Source organism: Oryctolagus cuniculus, chromosome 2, assembly GCF_964237555.1.
Source record: "Oryctolagus cuniculus chromosome 2, mOryCun1.1, whole genome shotgun sequence".
NCBI lineage: Eukaryota > Metazoa > Chordata > Mammalia > Lagomorpha > Leporidae > Oryctolagus > Oryctolagus cuniculus.
The window spans coordinates 178,560,793-178,581,760 of NC_091433.1; the positions used below are offsets into that span (position 1 = coordinate 178,560,793).

The 20,968-nt window shown below is 43.6% G+C and overlaps 1 protein-coding gene across 1 annotated transcript in view; it reads right to left on the reverse strand.

Annotated features, from left to right (window-relative positions):
- Nucleotides 1-20,968, reverse strand: part of UBXN2A (UBX domain protein 2A) — a 55,196-nt gene that overhangs the window by 6,164 nt on the left and 28,064 nt on the right. Inside the window, exons 3-6 of the mRNA XM_008254795.4 lie at nt 15,441-15,579; nt 10,397-10,503; nt 8,559-8,696; nt 6,140-6,298 (exon numbers count right to left, since the gene is read on the reverse strand). Of these exons, the coding sequence (XP_008253017.1) occupies nt 6,140-6,298; nt 8,559-8,696; nt 10,397-10,503; nt 15,441-15,579 (543 nt within the window). The remainder of the gene's footprint in view (nt 1-6,139; nt 6,299-8,558; nt 8,697-10,396; nt 10,504-15,440; nt 15,580-20,968) is intronic.

The window sequence follows — 20,968 nt, forward strand, 5'->3', positions numbered from 1 at the left end:
AAAAAGCTGCAAAGATGGCCCAAATACTTGGGTCCCAGCCACCACATGGGAGATTTAAAAGAAGAGAGAGAGAGGGAGGGAGGGAGGGGAAGAGGGGGAGAGGGGGAGAGGGGGAGGGGGGAGAGGGGGAGAGGGAGAGAGGGAGAGAGGGAGGGAAGGAGGGAGGGGGGAGAGGGGGAGAGGGGGAGAGGGGGAGAGGGAGAGAGGGAGGGAGGGAGGGAGGGAGGGAGGGAAAGGAAGGAAATGTTCAAAGCATGTTCCCATACAGATATAGGTTGTTTCTCTTTCTCTTTTAAAGATTTCTTTTATTTATTTGAAAGGCAGAGCTAGAGAGAGAGAGAGAAGGAGAGAGAGAGAGAGAAGGAAAGAGAGGGAGAAAGATCCTCCAGCCGCTGGTTCACTCCCCAGATGGTCTCCCAAGTGGGTGGCAGGGCCCAAGCACCTGGGCTGTCTTCCACTGCTTTTCCAACAAGCATGAGCAGGGAGCTGGACAGGAAGCAGAGCAGCAGGGACTGGTACAGTCGCTCGTCGGGATGCCAGCATCACAGACAATAGCTAAACTTCCTGTGCCACAATGCTGGCCTCCTAAATTTTTTTTAAATTCCAAGATGTGGCAAAATATTTTTCTAAAATTTAGAATTTTTATATTTATTGAAAGAGTACTTTTAGGATTATTTTCACATAAACATTTATCAAATCATGCATGTGATTTCAGAAAATGGAGAATATAAGTAGGATAAAATAAGGTGACTCTTCCTAACAGAAATGCTACTCAGACTCAGATCCTCTAAACCATCTTGGTTCAGTCACCAATGCACATGTTTTTCCATATAATACCCATGCTCCGTATGTTGGAAAGAATTTCACTTATTCCACTTCTGTCTCAGGGGTGGTCTTTCCTTCAGCTGACACACATTATGTATGTTTGGAGCCAGAGACTAAGGCAAAGGCAACTGTCTCATGATTGCCACATGGAAAACAATGGATTACAGAATGCACCCCAATTCAGAAATGCTAAAATGTAAAAAAGTGCAACTAAAAATAATGAAATATGGTTTATCACTTAAGACAGTATTCTTCCATTCAGTCAGTTCACCATATACCACTATTTTTTTTTTTTTTTTTTGACAGGCAGAGTGGTCAGTGAGAGAGAGAGAGAGAGAGACAGAGAGAAAGGTCTTCCTTTTGCGGTTGGTTCACCCTCCAATGGCCGCCGCGGCCGGCGCACTGTGGCCGGCGCACCGTGCTGATCTGATGGCAGGAGTCAGGTACTTATCCTGGTCTCCCATGTGGGTGCAGGGCCCAAGCACTTGGGCCATCCTCCACTGCACTCCCAGGCCACAGCAGAGAGCTGGCCTGGAAGAGGGGCAACCGGGACAGAATCCGGTGCCCTGACCGGGACTAGAACCTGGTGTGCAGGCGCCGCAAGGCAGAGGATTAGCCTAGTGAGCTGCGGCGCTGGCCATATACCACTATTAAACCTGAAAAGTTACCCAGAAAAGTCTATGACTTGGTCCTGTACATTTGTAACAGAAACTGGATAACTGAAGGTCAAAGCTTAAGTTAATGGATATAAATACAAAAAGCAAGAAAACAAAGATGAAAGGAATGAAGGAAAGATTCCTGGAGGTGGAAGCATTTGAATATAGTCTGAACAGAGAGAATAGCTGGGAAGGTTGGATGAATGAAGCTATTACGGATGAGGGATGAAGAATGGGGGAGTGAACAAACTATGCCCACGGAGACAGGAAGGTAACAGGCTCAGCACATCTGCATTTCAAGAATAAAGGAAATTCTGGGATGGGTGCTGTGGTGCAGCCAGCTAAGCCACTGTCTGCAGTGCCTGCATCCTATATGGATGCCAGTTTGTGTCCCAGCTGCTCCACTTCCGATCCAGCCCCCTGCTAATGTGCCTGGGAAGGCAGTAAAAGATGGCCCAAGTGCTTGGGCCCCTGCACTCATGAGGGAGACCAGGATGAAGCACCCGGCTTTGACCTGGCCCAGTCCTGGCCATTGTGGCCATTTGGGGAATGAGCCAGCAGATGAAAGATCTCTAAGTAATTCTAACTTTCAAATAAATAAATAAATCTTTAAAAATAAAGGAAACTCCTTCAAACACCAAGACCTCCTTCCCAAGTTTCATATATGAGATGACAAACAAAAACCAACAAAATAAGCTAATTCTAAGAATATTCTGTAACTCTCAACATCATAAGAAAATGAAAAGAGGCAATGGGTTGAACCATCACTTGGGGCACCTGTACCCTATGTTGGAGTATGGCTTTAGTGCTGGCTGCTCCATTTCTAATCCAGCTCCCTGCTAATGCACCTGGGAAGCAGTCCCTGCCACCCATATGGGAGACGTGGATGGAGCTCCTGCCTCCTGGTTTCAGCCTGGCTCAGCCCCCGCTATTGTAGTCTTTCGGGGGGCAAACCAGTAGATGGAAGACCTCATTCTCTCTCCCCCTCTATTTCTCTACCTTTCAAATAAAATAAACAAATAAATCATAAAAATAAATTGAAGAAACATCTAAAGAAGCATCAGCAAAAATCAGAAATCAAACATTCTTATATCCAAGCTGTACACGGGCGAAGTAAACATTTGTGTTTCCCTGTATACAAGTTCACTCTGAAATATTTTCCAGTTGACTAAAAAATAAGAACTTTAATATTTGTTAAGTAGGTGAATGAAGGAGCTGACTATAAGCAATGATCATTACAAAGTTTAGGCAAAGTAATTGGTTTAACATGGTTACTAAAAAATGCAGTTTTAAAGATGTCGTCTTCAAGATACATTAAAAGTCATTAAGGGGGCCAGTGTTGTGGTACAGCGGGTTAAGCCTCTGTCTACAATGCCATAATACCATATGGGTACCAATTTAACTCCTATTGCTCCACTTCTGATCTAGGTTCCTGATAATGTACCTGGAAAAGCAGTGGAAGATGGCCCAAGTCCTTGGGCTTCTGCACCCACATGGGAGACCTGGATGGAGGTTCAGGCTCCTGGCTTTAGCCTGGCCCAGTCCCAGCCTTTGCAGCCATTTGGGGAGTGAACCAGTAGATGGAAGATTTCTCTCTCTCTGTCTCTCCCTTTCTCTCTTTCAAATTAATATTAAAAAAATTATTAAAATGATTTTAAACAAATAATCATTAAGAATTCATCTACCCTCTACACCCTAGCTGGAATCTCATACTAACTATTACTGTCTCTAGTTTATATTTTTCAGTAGCATGTATCTTCCAAAATACTATATTACTTACTGATTCTGTTTATTTTCTGTATTTCCTAACAAAATTACACAAAAGCAAGCATTTTTATTTTTGGTCACAGCAATATGCCTAGTGCCTAGAAAAGTGCCTACTACTATAAAATAAATTTTGGATGAATGAAAATTAAACCTAGGGGCCAGCACTGTGGGTTAACACCCTGGCCTGAAGTGCCAGCATCCCATATGGGCGCCAATTCTAGTGCCGGCTGCTCCTCTTCTGAACCAGCTCTCTGCTGTGGCCTGAGAAAGCAGTGGAAGATGGCTCAAGTCCTTGGACCTCTGCACCCGTGTGGGAGACCCGGAAGAAGCTCCTGGCTTCAGATCGGCGCAGCTCCAGCCGTTGCAGCCATCTAGGGAGTCAACCAGCGAATGGAAGACCTCTCTCTGTCTCTACCTCTCTCTGTAACTCTTTCAAATAAATAAAATAAATCTTTAAAAAAAAGAAAATTAAACCTAAAAGCTCACGTAGCCATGATGATAACAAACAACAACAAAATGGAAATGATACAAACAGGAAAAAATTGTAAAAAGCCATTCTATATTTATGTATTAAATTAGAAAATATGACCAAAATGAATCAAGTACTGAGGAAACAGATAAAATCAAACTTAATACAACATGTAAAGGTTTTTAGAATTAAAAAAAAAATTATTTGAAGGACAGAGCACCCATTTGTTGGTTTTTCTAAATGCCCATAATGAGGACAAAGCTCAGAGCTCAGAATGCAATCCAGGTCTCTTATGTGGTGGCAGGAACCCAGTTACTGAAGCCAGCACTGCTGCCTCCTATGGTCTGTAGGAAGTGGGAGGCTGGAGCTGGGAGATGAACTCTGGCACTCCAAAGTGGGATATGGGTACCTCAAGTGGTGTCTTCAGTGCTAGGCTTAATGACTACCCTGAGTAAAGGCTTTTAAAGATTTATTTACGTATCTGAAAGGCAGAGTTTCAGAGAGAGAGAGAGAGACAGAGAGAGAGAGGGAGAGAGAGAGAGAGAGAGAAATCTTCCAACCACTGGTTTACAAATGGCCACAATGGTCGGAGTTGGGTCAATTCGAAGCTAGGAGCCTCTTCTGGGTCTCCCACGTGTGTACAGCAGACCAAGCACTTCAGCTATCTTCCACTGCGTTCCCAAGCACATTAACAGGAAGTAGATCTCAACTGGAGCAGCTGGGACTTGAACTGGTGCCCATATGAGATGTTGGCTGCAGTGCCACAGTGCTGACTCCAAGGCTTTTAAATATGTTCACATTCTTTGGTCCAGTAATTTAACTTCCAAAAGATGATAAGGAAACGCAGGCCCATCTATATAAAAAGTTATTTTTACCACAGCCTGAATACTGAATTTTTAAAGAGAAGAAAATAAGTAGGAAGAAGAATGTTACAATGACAAGAGTAGAAATAAAAACGATAGTGAATCAACTTAGTGGAAAGCTGGTCTTTGAAGATAACAATAAAACCAGACAAACCAAAGGAACGTAAAGGGCAACTAAGGACTCAGAGTTTAAAAAGATATTGTGGCCAGCGCCATGGCTCAATAGGCTAATCCTCTGCCTGCAGCGCTGGCACACTGGGTTCTAGTCCCGGTCGGGGCACCGGATTCTGTCCCGGTTGCCCCTCTTCCAGGCCAGCTCTCTGCTGTGGCCAGGGAGTGCAGTGGAGGGTGGCCCAAGTGCTTGGGCCCTGCACCCCATGGGAGACCAGGAGAAGCACCTGGCTCCTGGCTTCAGATCAGCATGGTGCGCTGGCCATAGTGCGCCGGCTGCGGCAGCCATTGGAGGGTGAACCAACGGCAAAGGAAGACCTTTCTCTCTGTCTCTCTCTCTCACTGTCCACTCTGCCTGTCCAAAAAAAAAAAAAAAAAAAAAAAAGAAAAGATATTGTAAGAGGAGTCTCAGTTGCTCAGTTGTGATCACTGATGAAGTAGCCCTCCTACAGAAGTTGCTAAAAGAGCCTTAAAAGAGTGGAAACACAAAACGAACACCATATTTTCACTTTTTTCATGGAGGGCATTTTTCAAATTGTAGTTTGATGGATTATCAAAACCCAAAATAAACACTGGCCCTGAGAACTATTTATTAATAAAATCCTTGGTTAACTGTTAAAAACCACTGTTGTGGGTCAGAGTTGTGGCACAGTGGCACAGTGGGTTAAGCCACTGTCTGCAACACTGGTATCCCATGTCAGATCAAATCCCATTTGTTCCATTTTTGATCCAGCTCCCTGCTCATGGGCCTAGATAAGCAGCACCACAAAGCCTACATGCTTGTGCCCCTGCCACCCACATGGGAGATGTGGATAGAGTTCCTGGCTCCTGACTTCAGCCTGGCCCAGCCCCAGCCACTGAGGCCACTTGGGGAATGAACCAGCAGATAGACGATCACTCTAATTCTGCATTTTAAATAAATAAATCTTTTTTTTTTTTTTTTGACAGGCAGAGTGGACAGTGAGAGAGAGAGAGAAAGGTCTTCCTTTGCCCTTGGTTCACCCTCCAATGGCTGCCACAGCCGGCGCACTATGGCCAGCGCACCATGCTGATCTGAAGCCAGGAGCCAGGTGCTTCTCCTGGTCTCCCATGAGGTGCAGGGCCCAAGCACTTGGGCCATCCTCCACTGCACTCCCTGGCCACAGCAGAGAGCTGGCCTGGAAGAGGGGCAACCGGGACAGAATCCGGTGCCCCGACCGGGACTAGAACCTGGTGTGCCGGCGCCGCAAGGCGGAGGATTAGCCTAGTGAGCCACAGCGCTGGCCATAAATAAATCTTTTAAAAAAAAAAAAAAAAAAACAAACAAAACACTGTTGACTGAAAAGAAATGACATTTAAACTTAGGAAAAAAAAAAGACAACAAACACACAAGAAAACAGAAGACTCACCTATGAGAAATGTTAAATTTCTGGACAATCCTTTTCCCATTGGCTAACCAAATCCGTACATTAGTGATGGGTTCCAAGTTGTTCAGTGGAACAGTAGACAAATTACTTTTATTTTCAACTTCAAGAATCTTTGTTTTAGAAACAATTTTTGGTGTGGCACTAAAAAAATAATCCAGACAGCAAAGTGAGACATGTTTTCCCATTGAGCAGAGCTTTATCATTAATTATTATATAAAGTTTATATCAAGTAAAGCATTTATGAAGATTTTTAAAGTTACAGCTATCTCCTCAGTCATAATTAAAGATTTCATATTCGTTATGTCTGTAATACATGATGGTTCTAAGAATTGAATGGAATTATGCATATACAACCAACTTGTCAGCTTATAGAAAGCCAGGTGGATATATTGTTACCAGTATTATGTAAACCGTACTTTATGGAACATTTTATACGGCTGATATATATATAAACTTTTACCTTTAAGTATGGCCCAGCATACATTTCTAAAAGGAACTACAAATTCTCAACAGAAATTAATCCTTGAGTTATAAAGAAAAAAAGAAGTGTTTCCAAATTATTCTCAGACATGTGCAGAATTGTCTGTGTGCACGAATATTGACCTTACCAATCTTTATAAATAAAATGAAATTTAAGAAAATCAAAATGACCCCATACTGATTTCTTTGCATAGTGTGTCACAAGGCATAATTTTTTCGATACTGACACTAACTTTATCAGGTATATTTTAATTTAAGAAAAGAAATATGTACACATGTACTTGAAAGGCACAGTGTGGGGCCAGTGCTGTGGTGGGCTGGGCTTCTGCCTGTGTTGCCGGAGTCCTGTTTGGGTGCTGGTTCATACCCTGCCTCCTCCTCTTCCTTTTTTTTTTTTTTTTTTTTTTGACAGGCAGAGTGGACAGTGAGAGAGACAGACAGAAAGGTCTTCCTTTGCCGTTGGTTCACCCTCCAATGGCCGCCGCAGCTGGCGTGCTGCGGCCGGCGCACCACGCTGATCCGATGGCAGGAGCCAGGTACTTATCCTGGTCTCCCATGGGGTGCAGGGCCCAAGCACTTGGGCCATCCTCCACTGCACTCCCTGGCCACAGCAAGAGTTCACCTGGAAGAGGAGCAACCAGGACAGAATCCGGCGCCCCGACTGGGACTAGAACCCGGTGTGCCGGCGCTGCAAGGCGGAGGATTAGCCTAGTGAGCCGTGGCGCCGGCCCCTCCTCTTCCAATTCAGCTCTCTGCTGTGGCCTGGGAGGGCAGTAGAGGATGGCCCGGGTACTCAGGCACCTGCACCTGCATGGGGGACCTGGAGGAGGCTCCTGGCTCCTTGCTTTGGATACGCTTGGCTCTGGCTGTTGTAGCCCTCTGCAGAGTGAACCAGCAGGTACAGGACCTTTCTCTCTGTAATCTACCTCTCAAATAAAAAAAATAAAATCTCGAAGAAAAAAAAGGAAAGGCAGAGTGAGAGAGAGAGGTAGGCAGAGACAGAGAGAAGGAGATCTTCCATCTGCTGGTTCACTCCCCAAATGGCCGCAATGGCCAGTCTGGGCCAGGAGCCAGAAACTTCATCCAGGTCTCTCTTGAAAGTGGCAGGGGTCCAAGTACCTGGACCATCTTCCACTGCTTTCCTAGGTACATTTACAGGGGAACTAGTTCAAAGTTAGAGCAGCTGGGATGGCGTTCCAGGTGGTTGTTTAATCTGTTGCTTTTTCAATCTCAAAATTCAGATACTGATCTCGAATAAAATGTTGCAGGCAATCTTAGATATTCAACAACTAGTATATGTTCTCTGTAGAATTACTGGCAAAGTTCAACTGGTAGGCACAAAGAAGAGTAAATGATTCATTATCCAACTTTGTCCTCAATAAGCCAGATCCTTTTGAAAATAAAACTCAAATAAGCCCTAATCATTATTCAGTGTGGTACTGGCATATGTTAAGGTAAAGATGACTTAGGAGTCATAAAAAACTAACATTAAAAATCCCATTTCCTGGGGGCTGGTGCTGTGGTATAGTGGGTTAAAGCCTCGGCCTGCAGTACTGGCTCGAGTCCCAGCTGCTCCACTTCTGATCCACCTCCGTGGCTTAGGAAAGCAACAGAGAATGGTCCAAGTCATTGGGCTCCTGCACTCATGTGGGAGACACGGGAGAAGGCCCTGGTTCTGGATAGGCCCAGCTCTGGCTGTTGTGGTCATTTGGGGAGTGAACCAGCAGATGGAAGACCTCTCTCTGTCTGTCTCTACCTCTCTCTGTAACTCTTTCAAACAAATAAATCTTTAAAAAAATCTAATTTCCAGTGGGAGAAATAATAAGCTTTGTAATACATGTCATCTACATGGGTAAAAGAATGCTGGAACAAGTATTAGTCACCTCTGCTTACAGAAACCACCTATGATAAGCGTCCTCACCTTCCCAGTCGGTGGCCCTGTCCTGAAAATGGCTGGAACACAGGCTTTGTTGACAGGCACACTTCATTTTTCTTATCTTCAACTTTCACATCCACCTCCTCTTTATCAAAAACTCCCTGTAATTCTGAAGGCAATTCCCTTGGAAGAAAAGGAAACAAGATGATAAAGTTCCTACAGTTTTCTCTGAAAAACATTCTATATATTAAAAAAATAACCTGGAGAATATATAGAAATAAAAGGTACATTATATTCCCTATAATTAACTAAATGTATTTAAAACAATACTAAAACCCAAGAAAATAATTTTTACGACCATAAATCCATAACCAGCATGAGTTTTATAGCAGCACCTAAAATAGTATAAAAGTCAAAAACTATGATGACTATTCACAGCTAAATACAGCATTTTGGTTATTTTTTATAGGTGGTCAAATAGGACTAGAACTGTGCTAGAAAAACAGAGCTCTCATTTTAGTTTTTCAGTGAAATACATATTTACTGTGCAAACGACAAAGGTGAAATAGTAAATGTATTACAATTTTTAAAAATGTTTTCACATTTGATTCTGCTAACAGAGAGATTTAAGTAATACAGGTAGGATCTGGCCACAGTTTGATGCTGTGTCTAGTATCCCACAGACAGCCTCTTGTGAACAACAAAAGCTCCAGGAGAGCAGAGCTTACAGGGCTCCAGCAGAGAGAGAGAGAGCGAGAGAGAGAGAGAGAACTTTCACCTGCTGCTTCATTCCCCAAATGCCCATAACAGCCAGGACTGGAACCAGAGCTCATATGGGACACCAGCATCACAGGCGGTGGTTTTACTCACTACTCCACCCTGCTAGCCCCAGGGCTTTCTGTTGTTACAGTCAGAGCTGGGCCGGTCCAAAGCCTAGCGTTCAGAGCTTTTTCTGGGTCTCCCAAATGGGTGCAGGAGCCAAGTACTTGGATCATCTTCCACTGCTTTCTCAGTCCATTAGCAGGAAGCTGGATTGGAAGTGGAGCAGCTGGGACTCAAACTGGCACCCATATAGAACATTGGTGTCGAAACGGCAGCTTTATCTGCTATGCCATATCACCAGCCCCCAAGACTACTATTGTTAACACAAACTCCAACCTCCAGCTTACTTATAATTTCTATTCTAAAACCTTGCTTTTTCTACTGTTCTGTGCAGAATAAGCCTTGCTACAGCTGGGCCCAGACCACTTGTTACCCTGTTCTGGAATCCTGTATGTGAGTTGCCCAAATAAATTCCTTTATTCTTTTTTTTTTTTTTTTTTTTTTGACAGGCAGAGTGGACAGTGAGAGAGAGAGAGAGACAGACAGAGAGAAAGGTCTTCCTTTGCCGTTGGTTCACCCTCCAATGGCTGCCGCGGCCGGCGCACCGCGCTGATACGATGGCAGGAGCCAGGTACTTCTCCTGTTCTCCCATGGGGTGCAGGGCCCAAGCACTTGGGCCATCCTCCACTGCACTCCCTAGCCACAGCAGAGACCTGGCCTGGAAGAGGGGCAACCGGGACAGAATCCGGCGCCCCGATCGGGACTAGAACCCGGTGTGCCGGTGCCGCAAGGTGGAGGATTAGCCTAGTGAGCCGCGGCGCCGGCAAATTCCTTTATTCTTACATGGACCTTCCTGCTTAACTTTTCAGTCTCAGGATTCCTGTTCAGTGTGAGTAGGGCAGCAGGGTGGATTATATAATATTGGCATATATAATATATATAATATATATAATATAATATAATATATAATATTCAACACACTAGGAGCAAGTAAAGGACACCAAAAAGGATTCTTCCACATGAAACATGCTGAAAATAACCCGTTTACAAAGAATGTTTACCCTTTTTTGATGGAGTTCAGAAACTGCTGACTTGCACCATCAGAATAACTTCTGAAATCATCATTGACTGTGAATCCGTTTTTCCATAACTTTATACTTACATCTACCTGCAAAACAGTAAAAAAGTGTATATTAATAAAATGTCAGGTTAAAAGTCATGAGAATTTCTATTGCTGTATGTATTCATCTTAAGAGAACACTTCAACATAAAATACACAAAATAATGTATAAAAATCAAACGGTGGGGCCAGCACTGTGGTGTAGCGGGTAAAGCTGCTGCCTGCAATGCTGAAATCCCATAGAGGTGCCAGGTGGTGTCCCTGCTGCTCCACTTTCGATTCAGCTCCCTACTAACGGCCTGGGAAAGGAAGTGGAAGACGGCCAGAGTGTTTGGGCCCCTGTCACACACATGGGAGTCTCAGATGAAGCTCCTGTCTTTGGCCTGGCCCAGCCCTAGCTGTTGTGGCCATCTGTGGAGTGAACCAGCAGACGGAAGATCTTTCTCTCTCTATAACTCTTTCAAATAAATAAATCTTTTAAAAAATCAAATGACTCATGACAGGTAATATTTTTAAATAAACCATTAATTTTTTTTCCAAGGGAACTCACTTGGAAAAGTACTCATTTGTTCTGTGCTCTGTCCATCTTTCAGGACAACTGTGCAGGAAAGACTTCTGCTTGAACAGACATCTCAACAGTTAGAAGAACTTCATTTGAAATGACTTTGAACATTAAGAATAAAGTATAGCTGGGGCCAGTGCTGTGGTGTAGTAGGTCAAGCCCCTGCCTGTGGCCCCGGCATCCCATATGGGCACCTGTTCATGTCTGCTTCTCTTCTGATCCAGCTCTTCACTATGGCCTGGGAAAGCAGTGGAAGATGATCCAAGTACTTGGGCCCCTGCACCCATGTGGAAGACCTGGAAGAAGCTCCTGGCTCCTGGCTTTGGCCTGACCCAGTCCCAGCCATTGCAGCCATTTGGGAAGTGAACCAACAAATGAAAGATCTGTGTGTATGTGTCTCTCCTCTCTGTATCCACTTTTCAAAGAAATAAAAATCTTTTTTTTTAAAAAAAGATTTATCCATTTTATTTGAAAGGCAGAGTTACAGAAAGAGGAGAGACAGAGAGGAAGAGAGATCTTCCATCCATTGATTCATTCCCCAAAAGGCCAGAGCTGAGCTAGGCCAAACCCAGGAGCCAGGAGCTTCTTCCGGGTATCCCACGTGGGTACAGGGGCCCAAGTATTTCAGCCACCTTCCACTGCTTTCCCAGGCCATAGCAGGGAGCTAGATTGGAAGTGGAGCAGTGAAGACTTGAACCAGCCCCCATTTGTGATGCCAGCACTGCAGTCAGCTCCTTTACTGGCTATGCCACAGTGTCGGGCCCTCTCCTTTTTTTTTTATTATAAGATTTATTAAATAAAAATATATAAAAAAGAAATTAAAAAGTGCTAAATCTTCACTTTCTATAATAAAAAGTCAATACATAATTTCAGAATCTAAAATAAAATCAAGAAATATTACTGTTAGTATACTATCAAAAGCACAAAGCTCACCCTGAAAGAATGAGCTAAGTCACAAGTGGTTGCCTCTTGGAAACAGGCATCAGGACCAAGGAGTAACAGGGCAGTTATTTTTCAACATGAGCCCGCCATACATTAAATTTTATAACTTAAACTTTGATGAAATTTTAAACTAATCTTATATGTAAATCAGAATGAAAAAGTTTTTATTTTTTTAAAACTTTTATTTAATAAATATAAATTTCCAAAGTACAGCTTTTGGCCGGCGCCGCGGCTCACTAGGCTAATCCTCCGCCTAGCGGCGCCGGCACACCGGGTTCTAGTCCCGGTCGGGGCGCCGGATTCTGTCCCGGTTGCCCCTCTTCCAGGCCAGCCCTCTGCTGTGGCCAGGGAGTGCAGTGGAGGATGGCCCAGGTGCTTGGGCCCTGCACCCCATGGGAGACCAGGAAAAGCAGCTGGCTCCTGGCTCCTGCCATCGGATCAGCGCGGTGCGCCGGCCGCAGCGCGCCGGCCGCGGCGGCCATTGGAGGGTGAACCAATGGCAAAGGAAGACCTTTCTCTCTGTCTCTCTCTCTCTCACTGTCCACTCTGCCTGTCAAAAAAAAAAAAAAAAAAAAAAAAAAAAAAAAAAAAGTACAGCTTTTGCATTACAGTGGCTCCCCCCACCCCCATAACTTCCCTCCCACCTGCAACCCTCCCATCTCCCGCTCCCTCTCCCATTCCATTCACACCAAGGTTCATTTTCAATTATCTTTATATACAGAAGATCAATTTAGTATCTATTAATAAAGATTTCAACAGTTTGCACCCACACAGACACACAAAGTGTAAAGTACTGTTTGGGTACTAGTTATAGCATTAATTCACATTGTACAACACATTAAGGACAGAGATCCTACATGAGGAGTAAGTGCACAGTGACTCCTGTTGTTGACTAACAACTGATTCTCTTGTTTATGGCGTCAGTAATCACCTGAGGCTCTTGTCATGAGTTGCCAAGGGTATGGAAGCCTTTTGAGTTTGCCAACTCCGATCTTATTTAGACAAGGTCATAGTCAAAGTGGAAGTTCTCTCCTCCCTTCAGAGAACGGTACCTCATTCTTTGATGGCCTGTTCTTTCCACTGGGATCTCACTGAGATCTTTCATTTATTTTTATTTATTTATTTATTTATTTTGCCAGAGTGTCTTGGCTTTCCATGCCTAAAATACTCTCATGGGCTCTTCAGCCAGATCCAAATGCCTTAAGGGCTGATTCTGAGGCCAGAGTGCTGTTTAGGACATCTGCCATTCTATGAGTCTGCCTTATATCCCCCTTCCCATGTTGGATTGTTCTCTCCTTTTTAATTCTATCAGTTAGTATTAGCAGACACCAGTCTTGTTTACGTGATCCCTTTAACTCTTTTTTTTTTTTTTTTATGTTTTTGACAGGCAGAGTGGACAGTGAGAGAGAGACAGACAGACAGAAAGGTCTTCCTTTGCCATTGGTTCACCCTCCAATGGCCGCCGCAGCCAGCGCGCTGCGGCCAGCGCAGCGTGCTGATCTGATGGCAGGAGCCAGGTGTTTCTCCTGGTCTCCCATGGGGTGCAGGGCCCAAGTACTTGGGCCATCCTCCACTGCACTCCCTGGCCACAGCAGAGAGCTGGCCTGGAAGAGGGGCAACCAGGACAGAATCCGTGCCCCGACTGGTACTAGACCCGGTGTGCCGGCACTGCAAGATGGAGGATTAGCCTAGTGAGCCACGGTGCCGGCCCCTTTGACTCTTAATCCTTTCATTATGATCAACTGTGAACTGAAATTGATCACTTGGACTAGTGAGATGGCATTGGAACATGCCACCTTGATGGGATTGAATTGAAATCCCCTGGCACGTTTCTAACTCTACCGTTTGCGGCAAGTCTGATTGAGCATTCCCAAACTATACATCTCCTCTCTCTCTTATTCCCATTCTTATATTTAACAGGGATCACTTTTCAGTTAAATTTAAACACCCAAGAATAACTGTGTGTTAATTAAAGAGTTCAACCAATAGTATTAAGTAGAACAAAAAAATTACTAAAAGGGATAAAGTATTAAGTTGTTCATTGACAGTCAGGACAAGGGCTGATCAAGTCACTCTTTCTCATAGTGTCCATTTCACTTCAACAGGTTTTGAAATGGTTTTTCTTAAATCCTTTTGATGTCTGACTTCAAAAAGTCAGATTCTGAAAATTACTACTGCTCTTAGTCTGCTGTGATATGTTATTTTGATAAAAGTATGTTAGTAGCCTTTTCAGTATGTTCTTCTTTGACATTTATAAGTGGCAGTATCTGAAAAATTGAGTAGCCATCTGCATGTGGAATCTAAAACCAATCAGCGATATTTTTATAAACTTGCTCCATTAAAATCATTTAGTATATGACAGTTTGGCTCTTTTACTCATATATCATTTTATAACATCATTTATTGGTCATCTGGAAAATACTGGTTCTCTGAGTGAATCTTACAAATGTTGACATATTTCATTATACAGTTGAAAATTATATTCATTAAAAAGACACTGATTTCATCAGGAAGTTCTTTTAAGTTATGAGAAGGTGTCAAGTGTACAGTGGCAATTTTCCTAAATTCACATTTTTATTGAAAGTTGGTTAAATAAAATCTAATCATTTGCAACAAATATTAGAAGTTGTGCCAAGCTCACTCCATTCATTGTAAGAAAATGCCTGCCAAATATCTAGGTCTGCAAAACCAAAATCTATGTGTAAATCATTATTTTGTGCAAAAACCATATGCCATGAAAAAGCAGACAGTTCATTCACTATCTTAAATAACTGAACTTTTCAAGACATTTCTGTAAATTATAGAAATGCCTTGGCCAGCGCTGTGGCTCACTAGGCTAATCCTCCGGCACACCGGGTTCTAGTCCCGGTCGGGGTGCCGGATTCTGTCCCGGTTGCCCCTCTTCCAGGCCAGCCCTCTGCTGTGGCCAGGGAGTGCAGTGGAGGATGGCCCAAGTGCTTGGGCCCTGCACCCCATGGGAGACCAGGAGAAGTACCTGGTTCCTGCCATCGGATCAGTGCAGTGCGCCAGCCGCAGCGCGCCAGCTGTGGTGGCCATTGGAGGGTGAACCAACGGCAAAGGAAGACCTTTCTGTCTGTCTCTCTCACTGTCCACTCTGCCTGTCAAAAAAATTAAAAAAAAAAAAAAAGAGAGAAATGCCTTTTATGTACAGTTAACATTTTGTCACACAGAATACTGAAATGTGCAAGTTTCACTGCTTCATTAAGGACATTTCAAATTGAAACTAATATTTGGAATGCAAACAAGAAATACAATTATTAGTACGATCTGTTGTCACTGCCTTGGTTCCTGCTGAGGTACCAGCACTTTTACCCACAGCTGTTTCTGTAACACACAAAATCTACACAGTAAAAAGGATAAATAAGATCATACTATTAAAAAAAAACAGCTCAGCATTCAGTGAGCTTCTAAAAGATTGATATTTTGAGGAATAATGGAAGAGAAAAAAATTGCTCTTTACCTGTTTCTTTTGTTCAGTGGGGGATAAGCACTTGGCACCAACCTTCTGTGCTTCCTCAAAAAGGCTGTCAACAAAATACTCACAATTCGTCTGTCGATTGTTGTTATGACATTGATTGTCAGATCCTGATTCGCAAACCCTAAACAAATAAACAAAAAAAAAAAAAAAAAAAAGAAAAAGAAATACTACTGACCACCTGTGATGTTCTAGTTAAGGAATGCTCCCTCCCTGTCTGGAGTTCAGGCTCTCTTCTCAGTTACTCTAACAGGTATGAACTGGAACGTCTCTCAAAAAGCCCTCATTGTATTATTATTAGAACACTGATAGGAAAATATTTTAACTCAAGTATACGTTTTTTACTTCCCTAGGAAATGCTCTCTATGTGTTCTCAGAATACTCCATAATATCACAAAGTATTAATTCTGCCTTTTCCAAAGCACTGACAGGATACATCTTACACAGAAACACTCATGGCCAGATATTTCTTTTCTTTTTTTAAAAAAGATTTATTCATTTGAAACACAGTTACACAGGCCGTTTGAAACACAGTTACACAGGCCGGCGCCGTGGCTCACTAGGCTAATCCTCCACCTAGCGGCGCCGGCACACCGGGTTCTAGTCTCAGTCGGGGCGCTGGATTCTGTCCCGGTTGCCCCTCTTCCAGGCCAGCTCTCTGCTGTGGCCATGGAGTGCAGTGGAGGATGGCCCAAGTACTTGGGCCCTGCACCCCATGGGAGACCAGGATAAGTACCTGGCTCTTGCCTTCGGATCAGTGTGGTGCGCCGGCCGCGGCGGCCATTGGAGGGTGAGCCAACGGCAAAGGAAGACCTTTCTGTCTGTCTCTCTCACTGTCCACTCTGCCTGTCAAAAAAAAAAAAGAAAGAAAGAAAGAAAGAAAGACAGTTACACAGAGAGAGGAAGAGAGGGGGAGAGAGAGAGAGGAAGAGAGGAGGGGGGAGGGGAGAGAGAGGGGGAGAGAGAGAGAGAGAGATCCTCTATCTGCTAGTTTACTCCCCAAGTGGCTGCAGCAGCCACGGCTGGGTCAGACAGAAGCCAGTAGTTTCATCTGGGTCTCCAAGTGCATGGGCCTGGTCTTCCCCAGCCATTAGCAGGAAGCTGGATTGGAAGTGGAGCAGCCAGGACTAGAACCAGTGCCCACATGGGATGCTGGGGTTGGAAGTGGCTTAACCCGTTATGCCACAGCACCAGCCCCCTCAAGAGGATTTCTTATGGTATCAGGGATTCCCCCTCCTTTCCATCAGTACGGCTGTGCAGCAGTGCAGCAAACTGTCCAAAAGTCCAGGCGTTAGCATCTGAGTTTAGGTGCCTTCACAAGTCAACACTGACACTGTGTAAGCAAATTAACTTCTGCATGGTTTGGTTTCATCATCTGTAAAATGCAGACACTGCTACTTATCTCACACGGCTGCTGTGAAGATTAAATGATGATCCACACAAAACTTGTATGTGGTCATATGGTAAATATCAGTGCATACACTGGCATACTCACTCTCAAATATCAGACAGTAATATAGCATCCACTGTGCTCTCTGCTACTTTTTCTTCTGAGCACCCCGAGTAGCTGAAGTTTTATTCTTTCATGTTATCTATTTGGTATAAAAATTCTATTAAATTTCATCATGTGAATCAAGTCACTCATTCATTGAGTATATATTATAGTGGTTGTGGACAAATAAAAATAAGAAATGGCCTATGCTTATAGAGATTCAGATAAATACAGAGTCATGTCATCTGTATACTATGTATCATCACAGCAAGAAATAGCTACAACAGAATACAACTATAACAAGAGGTACTTCTATGATATAGTTCAGAAACTGGGGCTCTGGTGAGTCTCAGAGTCTCCTGGTAGACAAAAAAAAAAAAAAAAAAAAAAGATAGGCAGTATGAACAGCTCTATGCCCACAAATCTGATTAACTTAGATGAAATGGACAAATTCCTTGAAAGGTACAATCTACTAAAACTCACACTAGAAGAAATAGAATCTATAGCAGGTGCCAGAGGAAGATGAGTCCATTGATGAACCCTACCAAGCATTTAAGGAAGAAATTATATCAACTGTGTACAATCTCTTCCAGAAAATAGAACAATTCTAACTCATCCTACGAAGACAGAACTACCCTCATGCTAAAACCAAAGAGGGGACAAGAAAGGAAAATGACAGAAAATATCTCACGAACACAGATGAAAAATCATCAAGAAAATATTAGCAAATTGAATAAAACAATGTGTAAAAACAATTATAGACTATAACCAAGTAGAACTTATTCTAGGGATGAAAGGCTAGTTCAACATTTGAAACTCTATTAATCCATCAAAAAGCTAAAGAAGAAAAAGATAATATTCATATCAACATATGGAGGAAAAAGCAATTGACAATACCCAACACCCATGCATGATGAAACCGCTAACTAGAAACAGGAACTTTTCAACTTGATAACGAATATCTACAGGAGGCAGCACTGTGGCTGCTGCCTGTGATACCAGCATCCCATACTGGAGTGCTGATTCAAGTCCTGGCTGCTCTGCTTCTGATCCAGATCCCTGTTCTTATGCATGGGAAAGCTGCAGAAGATGGCCAAGTACTTGGGCCCCTGTAACTCCAGTAGGAGACCTGGATGGAGTTCTGGTCTCCTGGCTTGAGACAGAACAGCCCCAGCCATTATTTGGGGAGTGAACAAGTATACGGAAAGTATCTCTCTCTCTCCCTTCCTCCCTCTTTCTCTAAAACTCTGCCTTTCAAATAAGTAAATAAATATTAAAGAGAAAAAAATTGTCTACAAAAACCTACAGCTAACCTCACACTAGGTGTTTTCCCCTTAAAGATTATGAATAGAACAAGGATGTTCCCTCTCATCATATCACATCAATGTTGTATTAGCTAAATTTGGTAGGATAAGAAAAGGAAATAAAAGGTATATAGATTAGGAAGGAAGAAATAAAACTATCTTTGTTCACCGATCTTCTGTATGCAGAAAATCCAAAAGAATCAACAACAACAAAAACTCCTGGGACTAATAAGCAATTATATGAAGACTGCAGAATACAAGGTTAATATACAAAGTCAAGGGCTTTACTATATACTAGCAATGAAGAGTTGGCATTTAAAATTAAAAAACACAGCATCGTTTACAATAACATTTATCAAACTCTATAGAACTGTGCAATGCAGAGTGAATCCAAATGCAAAATATGTTTAATAATAATGTGTTGGGGCAGGAGTTTGGTGCAGCGGTTCAGCCACTGCTTGGTACGTTCACATCCCATGTCAAAGTGCCTGGACTTGAGTCCTGGTTCTGTTCTCTGGAAGATGATAGCTGAGTAGTTTAGTCACTGTCACCCATGTTGGAGACTCAGATTGGGTTCCGGGTGCCTGGCCTACCCCAGATATTGTGGGCATGTTGGGAGTGAACCAGTGAATGGGAGATGGTTCTTTTTTTTTTTTTTAGTTTCTTTATTATTATTATTATTATTATTAATTTTATTTATTTATTTTTTTGACAGGCAGAGTGGACAGTGAGAGACAGACAGAAAGGTCTTCCTTTGCCGTTGGTTCACCCTCCAATGGCCGCCACGGCCGGCGCGCTGCGGCCAGCGCACTGCGCTGATCCGATGGCAGGAGCCAGGTACTTCTCCTGGTCTCCCATGGGGTGCAGGGCCCAAGCACTTGGGCCATCCTCCACTGCACTCCCTGGCCACAGCTGAGAGCTGGCCTGGAAGAGGGGCAACTGGGACAGAATCTGGTGCCCCGACTGGGACTAGAACCTGGTGTGCCGGCGCTGCAAGGCGGAGGATTAGCCTAGTTAGCCGCGGTGCCGGCCAGGAGATGGTTCTTTTATCTTCCTAATTAATTAATTATCTGCAAGCAACCTGATAAAAATAATGCTGTATCAATATTCTCAAATTTAATAAACATAACGCACCAATATAAGATGTTAGTAACGAGAAAATATATGTTTGTGTGACAGGGGAGGTGATATGGGAACTTGCTGTACTTTCTGCTCAATTCTTCTGTAAACCTAAAATTGTTCTTAAAGTTTACTGGGGTGGGTGCTTGGTGCGGTAGTTTAAATGCCATTTGGGTCACCTGCATCCCATAGCAGCACACTGGGGCTCAAGTCCTAGCTCCACTCCTGAATCTGGCTTCCTTCTAATGTGTACACAGGAGGCAGCAGGTAATGACCCAAAGAGTTGGGTCCCTGATATCCACACAGGAAACCTGGATGAGTTCCAGGCTCCTGGCTTTGGCCTGGCCAGACCTGGCTATTATAGGAATTTGGAGAGCAACCCAGTGGATCTTCCTCCTCCCTCCTGCCTTTCAAATAAAATATTTTTAAAGAGTCTTAAAAAATAACTTAATAAACAAATACAGGTCATAAAAAAAAAAAAAGTGGGGGCTGCTGCTGTGGCATAGTGGGTTGGGCCTCTTTCAGTAGTGCTGGCTGGCATCCCATGTGGGTGACAGTATGAGTCCCGGCTGCTCCACTTTTGATCCAGCTCCCTGTTGATGGCCTGGCTTCGGTTCAGCCCAGCTCCAGACGTTGAGGTCATTTAGGGAGTGAACCAGGGGATGGAAGATCTCTCTGTATTTCCCTCTCTCTGTAACCCTACCACTCAAATAGATAAATAAATATTAAAAAAAAGAAAGAAAGAAAAGAAAGCGAGGGAGCTTCTGGCAGGATGGCAGCTGAGTAAACATACTTGGGTGATCCTTTCCCTAGAAACCAACAATGTGAACAACTATTCATAAACCAAGTTGCCTTCAGAAGGATGATGGAGGCTACATGAGTCTGGTTTTAGTACAATAGGAAAGACACATTGAAAAAAGCAGGAAGGAGAGAGCTGGCTCTGTCACTCATCCCCCAGCTCCAAGCAGCACACATGGAGAGAGATACCTAACTTTCCACTTGGTAGAAGTGTGAATTAAGTCCATACCTTAGTCTTATAATCTAGTACCTGGACTGCCATAATCAAAATCAGTGTGAGAATTAGGTGTTTAGTCTAACAATAAGACGCTAGCTAAGACTGCCTGGGTTTAGGGGCCAGCGCTGTGCCGTATTGGGTAAAGCCATAGCCTGCAGTGCTGGCATCCCATATGGGCACTGGTTTGAGTCCTGGCTGCTCCACTTCTGATCCAGCTCTCTACCATGGCCTGGGAAAGCCGAAGATGGCCCAAATCCTTGGGGTCCTGCACCCATGTAGGAGACCCTGAAGAAGCTCCTGGCTCCTGCTTCAGATCTGCCCAACTCTGACCATTGTGACCATTTGGGGAATGAACCAGCAGATGGAAGAGTTTCTCTCTCTCTGTCTCTACCCCCCGCCCCCCCGCCTCTGTGTAACTCTGCCTTTCAAATAAATAAATGAATCAAAAAAAAAAAAAAAAAGCTGTTTGGGTTTAGGGGGTAGATATTTGGCACAACAGTTAAGTCGTTACTCGGCCCACATTCTACGTTGGAGCATCTGGAATAGAGTCCTGGCTCTACTGCTGATTCCAGCTTACTGAGGC